Source organism: Vulpes lagopus, chromosome 2 (assembly GCF_018345385.1).
Source record: "Vulpes lagopus strain Blue_001 chromosome 2, ASM1834538v1, whole genome shotgun sequence".
In the NCBI taxonomy this organism is placed as follows: Eukaryota; Metazoa; Chordata; class Mammalia; order Carnivora; family Canidae; genus Vulpes; species Vulpes lagopus.
Genome location: NC_054825.1, coordinates 9508296 through 9521054, shown reverse-complemented (window position 1 = coordinate 9521054; position 12759 = coordinate 9508296). Strand labels below are relative to the sequence as shown.

Genomic DNA, 12759 nt, shown 5'->3' with positions numbered 1-12759 from the left:
ACAGGCAAATTAAAGTGGCTTACGTTTTTTCTTCATTACATTTACTAAATTACACTGTCCAGAAATGGAAGGCTGGTTGCTTAGAACAGACTAACAGAGATGGAATTGCTAGGTCAAATAAAGGGTGTTTTCAAAACTCTTGCTATATAACTAGATCTAGATCTATCTGTATCTACATACAAAATACTTTCCGGAAAGGTGATGCAAATTTATACTTTTCTCATCAGGGTATGAGGGGGTCCATCTCACTAGATCGTTGCAAGCAACGGATATATTTCAGTGTTTCAGATCTTTACCTCTCACCTCCTGCCAGCCCCCAGCCCTGTCCTCTCTCTTCATCTGTTCCCTGCTGGAGCAGACAGGAGGTGTCTTCCTGCCATTGCAAATTTTCACATCTCCAGCCTCAGTCAGATATGACCCAGCAGGACATGATGGTATTGCCTTTAGGAGTCCAGGGTCAGTACAAGGTTTGCCTTCCACAGAGAAACAAGTGGGAGTGAAGTATGTTTGGCTACAGGATCAGGGATCCCCTGTGGGGCTGGTGTTCCAGACTCATCTTTCCACCGTCTTTTGAATGATCCATGGTTGCCCCATGTTTCTCACACCTGAACTAGACTCCTCCTCCTCTATCCTTTACTCCTCTTGCATCCCCCTCCTACGTACTATGATCTACCCTACTACCATCCAAGACAGAAATCTGGGGGTCACCTCTGACTCCACTCATTCCCATTCTCCCCATGTAATAAATAATTCTATGAATTATAATTAATAAATTAATGGTCTGGCCATTTAGTCTTTCTTTCTTTTTTCTAGCCAGCCTGAGTCATGATGCGAAAGGTGGGCCCAGATTGGTGACGGCCCCATTAATATCACTTAGAGCCCTTTCTCAAAAGATGAACACATAGCGCATGTCCAAGATGTAGTTTTTTTCTAACTTTTTTCCCTCTCCACCCCCACCACACACCCTATTACCACACACCTGGATCGGTGCAGGGGCTGCTTCAAACTTCTTCTGCTCCAAACCAGTTTCTCTGCCTCCAAACTCGTTCCCCTACCCCATCCACACCACCAGGCCTCTCCCAGAGGCTTTTCCTCTGCGCTGGTACACGTGGAGACCCCAGCATTCTACTTACAAGTGAACTCTTGGAAGGAAAGATAGGGGTCTGAAGGAACCTCCTGTTCACAGATTAAAGACCAGGCACTGAGGACCAGCCATGTCACCAGGGCAAAGGATGAGGACAGGCCTGCCCAGTGCCAACCCTTGCCTTCCTCCTATGCCCTCGGGTGGCAGGTGCCTTTCCCTCCATTAACTAATGTCCCCTGATAGCCATGGGCAGGGTGGGAGTACACTCAGCAGGAATAGAAACCAGCCAAGAGTGTCCCTCTGGTACTGCGGGGGCTCCTGTTCACTGTGGCCCCTCCTAACAGCGAGACTCCTTTGCTTTCAGCAAGAGAACTCCGGCTTGCATAACGTCATCCTGTGGCCTCCAAACCCTGAGCCTGCACAGGTACCGGGAGGTGTGCTATGTGTGGTCTGCTCTCCGCCCCCTTCCTAACATCTAGGCGTTTGCACGCTTTGCATGTTCCTTTGAATTTTTAAGTTTTCTCCTCCTTCTCCTATTGCCTCCTTCCATCTACCTCAAATGAGTTGTAAAACACAGAAGAATCTGCAATACATGTTCAGATTTTTTAAGAGAACATTTTGACGTGCCTGCCCCAAAACTGGCACAGCTGCTATGCCGTGAGATGCTCAGTAAAGCTCATGTTCTCAAGGTATTACAGACGCTGGGAGCCCCCACTAACCTTCCACACTCCTCGGCTTTGCTTTCCCTAGTCCTGGAGTGAGGCTTTGTACGGGGCAGTGGCCCTGTCATCACCAAAACTGATGTGTTGTAAAAAAAAAGAAGCTTGTTTTCTGAATCAGTTGTCCGTGTCGTCGTGCAGCTGGCTGAGGCCCAGAGCTTTAGCTCCAGCTGAACTGTTTGCCATCCACTGGGGAGGAGGGCAAATCTGAAGCTTTACATCCATTTCAAGATTTTTCCTGGAGAGAATGTCAGGCAAGGTTGGTGTGTGCTTGTGGGTGAGGTGACAGTGAGACGGTTAAATGGCACCTGCTCTGAAATCCCGTCACACTCAGGAGGGGTGTTAGGCCCCTGGGTGGTGTGTTCTTGGCTTTAAGGAAAGAGCCTGGGTGCCTCAGTCAGTTGAACGTCAGATCTTGGTTTGGGCTCAGGTCATGATCTCAGGGTCAGTTGTGAGATCGAGCCCGTGAAATCTGCTTGAGATTCTCTCTCTCTCCCTCCCTCCTCCACTGCTCTCTCTCTCTCTCTCAAATAAATAAATAAAATCTTAAAAAAAAGAAAAAGAAAAGAAAAGAGCTGCTCCACCCCCAAAGGTGGCTGTTGGGTAGGTCTGCTTGGTGTGATGTTGCATAAACCGACCTTTGTGCTCTGAAGCCAAAATACGACAGAGGACAGAGTTTGGAGATAAAGAAGAAGAGTAGTAATTAGTACTTTGTCAGGCAAAGGAGGCTCCTGCAGGCTAATGCATTCAAAGCCAGGCCAGGGTAACAGGCTGAGGGGTCTTATGGGAAAAAACATTTCCTATATATACAGGATCTGGGTGGTTTCGGTGGGAATGTGGTGCCTGCTGCACCGGCAGGTCCCCCAGGTGGTCTCCTGACCAGCGCTGGCACTAGCCACCCGAGTCTCGTTACTGAGCACACACTGAGGTCACCAGATGTCAATATGATACCAACTTCTGCAACAAAGGATCCTACAGAAATTTTTTCTTTTATGGCAAAATAGACGTAACATGAAATTTACCATCTCGACCATTTTTCAGTTCAGTGGTGTGAAGCACATTCACGTCCTACAATCATCCCCACCATCCATCACCAGAATTTTTTCATATTTTCAAACGGAAATTCTGCACACATGAACCAATGTCTCCACATTCCCCTCCCCACTCCCGGCAGCCACCATCCTACTTTCCATCTCTGTAAATCTGACTCCACTAGGTAAGTCATATCAGTGGGATCAATTTTGTGATCTACTTCACTTATCACAGCCCCTTCAAGGTTCATCCGTGTTGCAGCCTGTGCGAGAACTTCCTTCCTCTTCAGGGCTGAATAGTATTCCATTATATGTAATCTCACATTTTATTCATGCATTCATCTGCTGATGGACACTTGGGTTGCTTCCACCTTTTGGCTGTTGTGAATAATGCTGCTGTAACCATGGCTGTACAAATATGTGTGACTCCAAGCTTTCAATTCTTTGAGGGTAGATATCCAAAGTTGAATTTGCTTGGTCATATGTTAATTCTATGTTTCATTTTCTGAAAACCACCAGACTTTCCCACAATGGCTGCATCATTTTACATTCTCATCAACAATGCCCGATGGTTCTAATTTTTCTACGTCCTTGCCAACTCTTGTTATTTTGTTTTGTTTTGTTTTGTTTTGCTTTTATAGTAGCCTTCTAGTGGGTATAAAGTGGTGTCTCATTGTGGTTAGAGGCTATATACTTGATCTGTGGTCAAAGAAGCCCTTTCTGCAAACCTGATGTGCCCAGAAGGAGGCAGCCACAAAGTTCTGGAAAAGGAACATTCTGGAAAAGGGAATAGCATGTGTGACATGTCTGGGAGGGATGAGCTTGTTGTATTTTGAGATTAGCAAAGCAAAGAAGGCCAGTGTGGCTGGAGGAGAGTGGGTGAGAGATTTTGTTGATATGTGAGACCACGGAGGTAGGTAGAGGTGAATCTTGTAGGTCATTATTGGCTTTCTAATTGGGATGCAAAGCCACCAGTGGGTTTTCAGCTGAGAAGTGACATGAACTGATTTGAGGTTTTTAATTTAATTAATTCATTATTATTGTTATTATTATTATTTTTTTTAGATAGGAACATGCACGCAAGCAGGGATGGGGGTGGGGTGGGGTGCCAGAGAGAGAGGGAGAGAGAGAATCCCAAAAAGACTCCAGAGCCCAACACAAGGCTTGATCTAATGACTCTGATACCATGACCTAAGCCAAAACAAGAATCAGATGCTCAACCAACTAAGCCGCTCGGATTCCCTGATTTGAGATTTTAAAAAGTGCTTTGCAATTGCAATTGCAATTGCTATGTAGAGAAGGGTCTTTCAGGGGCAGAGGGCAGAAATGGAGGAGGGACACTAGTAAGGAGGCTGTTTAGAAGTCAGAGACACGGATGGCTATGGCTTGGAGTGGGGTGGCAGGGAAGAGGGTCCCTGGATTGGGGATAGATTTTGAAGGAGAGAGGGCTCAATGATGATGGAATTTGGGGATGAGAAAAAGAGAACTGAATTAAGGATGAGCCCTACGTGTTTGGTCTGAGCTGCGGAGCAGATTGAAACATTTCCCAAGATCAGGAGGGTTGGAGGAGGGGCAGGTTTAGGGGGATGGGAGAGAGTCAAAAGTTCTCTGGTTTGGCCATAAAATCCGAAGGCCTTTGGGTACTCCAATGAAATAGGCTTTTGGAGGCAAAAGAGGTGGAGCTTGAGATGCACATCAGAGTCTTCAGCATAATAGGTGTTTCAAGCTAGATGAGACCACCTGGGGAGAGAGTAAGGATGGGAAAAGGGACTCAGGATGAATCCCTGAGATGTCCTTTAATATTTAGATGTGAGCCCAGGAGTAGGGGGAATCTGTGAAGGAGTTGTAGCAGAAGACATAGGAAAATGAGGGATCTGGGAGGTCCGTGGAGAAGAGTATCAGGAGAAGGTAGAGGCATCAGATGCTCCTGAGAAATCAGGGAGTAGGCACCTGCCCATTGACTTGGCAACGTGAAGGCCATTGGCCTGAGGGAGACCTCATACGGCCCCTCGGGCCCTTGGTGAGCTCCTCCAGTGGCATGACAGGGTACAGTTTGGATGGGAGGGGCCTGAGGAAGGAATTGGAGATAAGGAAGTAGAGAGAGGGGCACAGATAATGCATCATGTTTTTCTAGGAAACAGAGAACATTGGGACAGTAGCTGGTCGAGAGAATTGCTGAGAGTTTAAAGATTGAAGATCCTAGGGCGCCTGGGTAGCTCAGTCGGTTAAGCATCTGCCTTCAGCTCAGATCATGATCTCAGGCTCCTGGGATCCAGTCCCCACATCAGACTCCCTGCTCAGTGGGGAGTCTGCTTCTCCCTCTCCCTCTGCCTGCCCCTCAGTGTGTATGCTCTCTCTCCCTCGAATAAAATAAAATAAAATAAAATAAAATAAAATAAAATAAAATAATAAAATAAAATATTGGAGATCCTAGATGCCCGCCTGCTGGTAGGAATGAGAGAGAGAGGCAGAGGTTGAAGGTAGACGGGTGATAGACAGGTGGACTGAGGAAGGCTGACCTTGACTATTGAGAGGGAATGGGGTCGTAGCTGACCTGGGCTTGCAGGAGAGATCCCCCTACCCTTGTGGATGGTAGAGAGAAGACAGCAGCAGATTCCCTGGGAACTATGAGGATGGAGGATGGGAAAGGAGGCAGCTCTCTTCTGATGGCTGATTGGGGTGCACGTGTGACGGAGAGTGGGGGTCAGACGAGGCAGGGGGTGTACTGGGCTGCCTGGGAGTCAGGGGGTGGCAGGTGCCTGAGGAGACTGGGCCCGCATGAAGTCACAGAGAGAGGCAGGGATGTGAGGCCCCGTAGGACCTCTCCTCCTAGTCTCTGGGCAGTGGGCCCGCAAACCGTCTTAACGATTTTTGCTTTTGAAATTTTTTGGCAACCACTGAGGGCCGGATTGGTTATTGACCTTTTAACCTTATACTCAAGAAGTCAAGTTTAATAACATCACAATGGTCCTGATTCTGGATCCCGCTGACGAGTCAGTTATTTCTTCTTTGATCTGCACAAACCCTACTGAAACCCTGAAACTTGGGAATAAGGCCTGGATTTTATTTTTACCATGGGCTGGACTGAGTCCACTCATTTCTCGGAGGTTCCTCCTCCTGAGCTAAGGGCTCACAACTCCAGACCAGCCCCTGGGGATCAGGTGGATGCCTGGAGCTGCACGCTGGGTCCTCCTGTCCCTCCTGCTCCATCCCTCCGGTGAGACTCATGGAGGCCTCGGGGAGGGTGAGTGCTCCCAGGGAGCACAGAGCAGCCCGGTTACTAGCATGCACGGCTGTGCCTCACACCCAGACCCCAGGCCTCTCCTTCCTGCAGACGTGTTGGCTGGGAAGGAAGAGGAAGCCACATCTGTAACAGCGGCTGTGGAGGGTGACTCGTGTCGGGGCGGAGGGCACAGGCCAGCCCGGGGTCCACAGAATGTCTAGCGCCCAGCCAAGGGGAGCCCACGCTGTCCCTGGGACTGTCAGCGTCCTAGATTGCGTGTCCCTCTTCGGGACAGAGGTGGAGGTGGCCTTGTGATAAGAGTCGCCTTCCTCCAGTGGCACCTCCTGGGGTTTCCTGCGTCATAACTAGTGTGGAGGGATTTATGATGAAATATGACCCACCCCAGCCCGAAGTCCCAGGCTGCGACAGCGAGCAGGACAGTTGCTTCACTGCTCTTGTGCTTCACTGAGAGTTCAGTTTTGGGGAGCCCCACGGAGGCCTCTGAGCTCCGAGCATGTGGATTCCAGGGTGAAGGGCAACATCCCATCCCCCTGTGTTACCCCCTCCTGGATTCTCCTGGGGGGGGGTGTCATGATAGCCTAATGGCTCTGACAGTGGGAGGAGGGAGAAAAAACATCCCATCCTGTTATTGTAATGACCCGACTTAAAAATATACAATCACTTAAAAAGGAAAAAAAAAACTCTTTTAAAGCGATTTCATCCTCTGAGGGTTTTTGTACTTTGAGTCTTAGAAAAAAAGAAAAAAAAAGATTTCCCGCCACAGAAACTGAGATCGATGCTATGAAGCAAGGTGACAGGACAGAGCCACCTGCCCTGCCCCTGGGGGTCAGGGGAGGCTCTCCCCAGGGAGCTGCTGTCTGAGCTCAGAGCTGAAGGATGAGCAGGAAATAAACAGGATCCAGAGGGTGGAAGCAGGTCCCCACGTGTGCGCCCCGCAGCCCAGGCCTCATTGGGGCACGGCCCCCCGGTTCCTGACTCCGTGTCCAAGAGGCAGCCTGGCCCTGAGGTTTGTTCCTGAAAGCGACCTTGGCCCTGCGGCCCCTGGGCTGTGGAATTCTCTGGCATCCAAGAGGCGGAGGACTGGGAGGACAAGAGGTCCCATGCTGCGACAAGCGCTGAGCCGGGGTCTTGGCCGCCCCGAAATGTGACCGAGCAGGTCTCTGCAGCCTGGGGTTGGCCGTGGCTCAGGCACCGTGTGAGGATTCCTGTGTTGCATTAATAGAGAAACAACCCCTCAGGCTGGGCACGTATTGTTTCAAGCAACAAACACTTGGGTCCCCAAGTTTAACTTGGGGGGGCAGTTTCTCTCTTTCCAGAGGGACCCACGGAACCCAATATTCTGACAGCATTAAACTAGCCCTGAAAGAGACAACGGCTTCTAAGAGTCTACCTGCAGCAGGTGGGCATCTGGGGTGATTTCACTGCATTTGACGAGAAAGAACTGGAAGGCAGAGACCAGTGTGAACCCCAGTTCATGACGACGGAGAGCCCTCCACTGTGAACCTCTGCTACCACAGTCTCTCCCAGGGACCCCCTGGCCTGAGGCTTGCTGCTAACTCTCACTGGGGCCGGTATTAAAGTCTGCAAACCGCACGGCTCCAGGTTTGGGCCTCTTGCATCTTCTGAAGAATCGGATTAACTGCTTTAGCTCTAAGTGGGCACAGCCCCCGGGGCTCTTAGTTCATGGGCTTTGAATCCGTTTCTTCTTACAATAATCATAACCAGCGTGTACAAGTGTCTTCTATGGTCTAGCCTTGTGGGAAGTGCTTCTCGTGTATTATGCTATTTAACCTTGAGAACCCTGTAATTGTGATCCCCATTTTCTAGATACAGTGTGGGAGGTATAGACCCCAAAGGCTTACGGCTCAATAGGCAGTTAAGCTCGGCTTTAAAAAAAAAAGATTTTATTTATTTATTCATGAAAGACAGACAGAGAGAGAGAGAGAGAGAGAGAGAGAGGCAGAGACGTAGGCAGAGGGAGAAGCAGGCTCCTTGCAGGGAGCCTGACGTGGGACTCGATCCTGAGACCGCGGATCCCGCCCTGAGCCAGGGGCAGGTGCTCAACTGCTGAGCCACCCAGGCGTCCCAAGCTTGGCTTTTAACCCCTGCACCTGCACCCTTATTCCTGGGATCAGCCTTATGCTGCTCTGGCATGAGGATGAGCGGATGCAGGAATTCTAGGGGCAAAACAGTAAGGTTTATGCCTACATTTCAAGTAGAGTTGAGTAAACATTATAGGACACGATAGGCTACCCTGAGAAGCCAACTCTTGGAAAAAAGAGACTCTCCTCCATGTGTGCAGCTCTTTGCCATATTGGCGAGGTACTCTCGTCAGCCACTGAGGCAGGCAGGCCAGGGATCACAATCCCCATCTCATAGACCTCTGTCTACAAACAGGCTATAAAGGAGGTGCAACGATTGGGGCTTTCTGATGGCCCAGCCTTCTTTAAATTAAATTGCTTCTAAAATATTAAACCTGAAGGCACCTGGATGGCTTAGTAGTTGAGCATCTGCCTTTGGCTCAGGCCGTGATCCCAAGGTCCTGGAATCGAGTCCTGCATCGAGCTCCCTGCATGGAGCGTGCTTCTCCCTCTGCCTGTGTCTCTGCCTCTCTGTGTCGCTCATGAATAAATAAATGAAATCTTAAAAAAAAAAAAAAAAAGATTAAACCCACATAAGACATTAATACTGGGCAGTGTTTAAGGTTTTCCTCTTGGGCAGCCCCGGTGGCTCAGTGGTTTAGCGCCACCTTTGGCCCATGGCCTGATCCTGGGGTCCTGGGATCGAGTCCCATGTCAGGGTCCCTGCATGGAGCCTGCTTCCCCCTCTGCCTGTGCCTCTGCCTCTCTCTCTCTCTCTCTCTCTGTGCCTCTCATGAATAAATAAATAAAATCTTAAAAAAAAAAAAAAAGGTTTCCCTCTCTCCACGGACTGAAGATGTGAGAACATGTCATGTCCGGCATGTTAGAGGCTCCTGGGTTCTTTTAGGGTAACTGTTATCATTTTGACCCACATCCTCTTGGGAGGGAAGATAGATATCGTTCACTGAATGTGTATCTCTCATCCACTGGCTGTGAGGATATAGGGGCCACAATTTTTTTCCTAATTAAACTTTTTATTTGAGAATTTCAGGTTTACAGAAACGTTGCAGAGACAGTACAGAAGTCCTGCTTACTCTTCCCGCAGCTTCCTCCCAAATTAGCATCTTATATCATGTCTTTTTAAATCTTCTGTGTCGGGCACCTGGGGGGCTCAGCGGTTGAGCACCCACCTTCAGCCCAGGGCGCGATCCCGGGTCCCGGGATCGAGTCCCACGTCAGGCTCCCTGCATGGAGCCTGCTTCTCCCTCTGCCTGTGTCTGGGCCTCTCTCTCTCTCTGTGTGTGTGTCTCTCACGAATAAATAAATAAAATCTTTAAAAAATCAATCTTCCGTGTCTACTTAGAACTTAGATTCAATCCTCCCAGGACATGAGGCAGAAACCTCGAAATCCCACTGCAAACATGACCCTTACTCTCTCCATATTTCCAGGGAAGAGTTGGGCTCCACACCCAGCTCTCTCTGACTCCGAAGCTTGTTCATTTTTCTGCCATATTCATGTCGGAAAACATCCCATCTGGGGAGGCTGAAAAGGGCACCCTTGGGGCCTCCCCTTTCTGGACCCAACAAAGTGCCTGGTGGGTGAGGCCCAAGGCCGGGGTGTCCCCTGCTGCCAGCGTGGGTGAGCCGCCTCAGTCTGTGTTTGGGGTGACCCAGCAGGACCCGGCTGAGCATTTGCCTTCCCTTGACAGGGCAGATGGGCGGCCCAGGCCGGCCCAGCCAAGGACATGGGTGCCTCCATATTTGGCAGCGGGTGGTTGTTTCTGCAATCAGATTCCTAGTGCCATGGGGATGACCTTTGGTCTACTTCCCAGCATTCACCTGCAGTCACACCGCTCCCAAGCAGCTTGCTCACAGAGTGGGCGCCTTGGCAAGACCCTCTGGTCATGATCTAACCATGTTCATTAAGCCTCTTTATTGGCACGACCAGTGAGCCGAAGGGAGCACGGTTTAAGAGGTAAGGTCAGGGGATTTTTCTGTTTTTTTCTATAATGGTAAGACACTTTAGCTCTTGATCAAGTGTATTAGAACTGGAAAGTTCCCTGTTTGAAGATTGCTTTAAAACAGACCCTGGGCTCTGGGGTATTCCAGCGCCAAAGAGAGGCTGCTTGTTTATTCAAGCAGTGGCAGCAAAGGAAAGATTTGAAGAAGCGACTTGACGAGGCAGTTTGTCATGTGGAGGATTGCCAGTGTTTTTGTCCAGCCTGCTGTGTGGAAGCGTGAGGGAAACTTTAGACACGCATGCTGTTCTGCAGTGACGCCTGTTGACACAGCAGACCCCTTGGAGTCCTGTGAGCAGCAGGACCTCGCGCTGTTGCTAGGATGGAGAAATTGGAAGGGGGGCACTCAGAGACCCGGGGGCTGCACGTGTTTCCCCAGTTGGCAGAAGTTGCAACCGGGCTAAATGGAAACACTCTATTTTTTAAATGTTCAACAAATATTTATGAAGTGCCTCTGAATGCCAGGTGCTATTTTGGGCAACGAACCTAGGCCCCTGTGCCACATTATTCGTAAATGTCCCATTGGTTTAGTTACTTGGAGCGCGGCAGGACGATGGCAGGGATCATAGGCAACCATTTCCACGTCTGGGGGGCCCACCTAAGGTGGGGTTCAAGAGCGCAGGCTGGGTCCACGTCCCGGCTCTGTCACTTTCAAGCTGTGTGACCTGGTGCAAGTGGCTGCACCTCTCTGGGCTAGATGTTCTGATTTGTAAAATAGGGTTGTTGTAAGGATTGAATGAGTTTAAATTCAGTGAAGCACTTAGAGGGACAGAACTTGGCGCATGGAACGTGTTTATAGTAATAAGTTCGCTGTTATTGTTACAGCAGAAGAAGTGCTACGTTGGTGTTGGATGTTACTATTACTGTGCAAAAAGCATCGAACTTCAAGGAAGAAGGCCTGGCCAAGCCATTTGATGCTCTGTTTCTCATCTGAAAAATGAGAAACATTATTTTATCTTCCTGTTTGGCTCACTGGGTGGGATTTTGTGAGAATCTGATGGATGGCAAAGCACTTTGGAAATTGCCCATTGATAGTCCTGGTGCTTTTTTGTTTTAATTTTTAAGAAAGATTTATTTATTTTTGGAGAGAGCACGCATGAACAGAGGGGTGGGGGTGCAGACAGAGAGAGAGAGAGAGAGAGAGAGAGAGACTCCCTGCTGAGCACAGAGCCCGATGTAGGGCTCGATCTCATGACCCTGAGATCATGACCTGAGCCGAAATCAAGAGTCGGCCTGAGCCACCCAGGTGCCCCAGTGCTGGTCTGGTGCTTCTCTGTCAACTCCACCCAGATCTTTTTGTTGGAGAGAGGGGGGTGGTATTCTTCTTGCAGATTAGCTTTCTATTAGGGGGAGAGGTGGGGCTGAAAAGATGGAAAAGTAGATCTTTTTTTCTGCTTAAAGATGAATCTGAGCCCTTGTTATATTTCCTTTGCCTGAGGAAAGTTAACACGTGGTCTCACATCCCCTTTAGTTAGAGCAGAGATCTGTCTCCTTATACCATCTGCTGTTTGCATCTGTCTGGGCTGTTAGACATGTCAGTGTCTTTCCAGAATTACTTTAAAGTAACCTTGATCATGGAATAAAGAGCAGGAGATTTATCTGTTAAATTATTTGCAGAATCGTTCGCTGCTGATAATATGATTGAAGGGGAAGCCTGGCTGCAGGAGGTGTTTAGAGCCGAAGCCTGTGTGACAGTCAGACAAGTAGGAACTGGGTTACAATTTTAAAAATTCAGGACCGTGATATGAAAATGTCACTCACTCTGTATTGTTATTCTTGAGCTACTGTAATAAAATGTTTTAACTCATAGATCCCAAGGTAGTAGTGTTGTATAGATAAAGAACATTCTAGAAGGGTCAGGAACACTTTGGAGGTTGAATCACTTTGGTGATTGAAAGTTTGAACTGTCTTGATATTATCCAACAGGGATGATTGTCATCCTGGCTCACAGATCAGGGAACTGAGGTCTGTAGGCCAGGGTGGAGCTCTCATTTTAGGGAATGGGTCAGCCAGCATGGAAGTCATACCAGAAGGGGGTCAGCAGCCCTTTGTTAGGTGAGGGATCAGCCCCGGCTCTCTGTCCCTCCCTCAACACTTCCACACTAAAGGGATGGAACAAAAATGCTTTTCCCTGGCTCCGGGGTCAGAGAGAAATAGGCTCCTTTAGACTCCACCACTGTGTGATGTTGGCCAAAGACCTACCCTCTGTGAGCCTCAGCCCTACAAGGACATGGATAGCACTTTCCTCTCGAGGTTGTTGTGAAGATTCAGTCACGCGGTGCATGAAGACCACTGGCCCAGTGCCTGCACTTCATCAGTGCTCAATTAACAGGAGCTCTTCTTATTGTCATTTCCACCCACATTTTGTCTCAGCAAAATCGAATGGAGATTTTCTGACTGTAGCATCATGTTAGCACTAGGATGTATGGTCCTGAGAGTTGAGGCTTCTTTTATATTTTACCTTTGGACACAATTGGGTGAACAAAGCAGCCGGTCGCTCAGACCTAGTCGGGGGAAACTGCCAAAGCTAACTTGCTCTTTAGGCCATGTGTGAAAGTCAAGGACACCACCCATTGAACAGA

The 12759-nt window shown here is 49.0% G+C and overlaps 1 protein-coding gene across 1 annotated transcript in view; it reads left to right on the top strand.

Moving 5' to 3' along the window:
* TACC2 (transforming acidic coiled-coil containing protein 2) overlaps nt 1–12759 on the top strand; it is a 219079-nt gene that overhangs the window by 23015 nt on the left and 183305 nt on the right. Inside the window, exon 3 of the mRNA XM_041730819.1 lies at nt 1449–1518. Coding sequence (XP_041586753.1) covers nt 1449–1518 — 70 coding nt within the window. The remainder of the gene's footprint in view (nt 1–1448; nt 1519–12759) is intronic.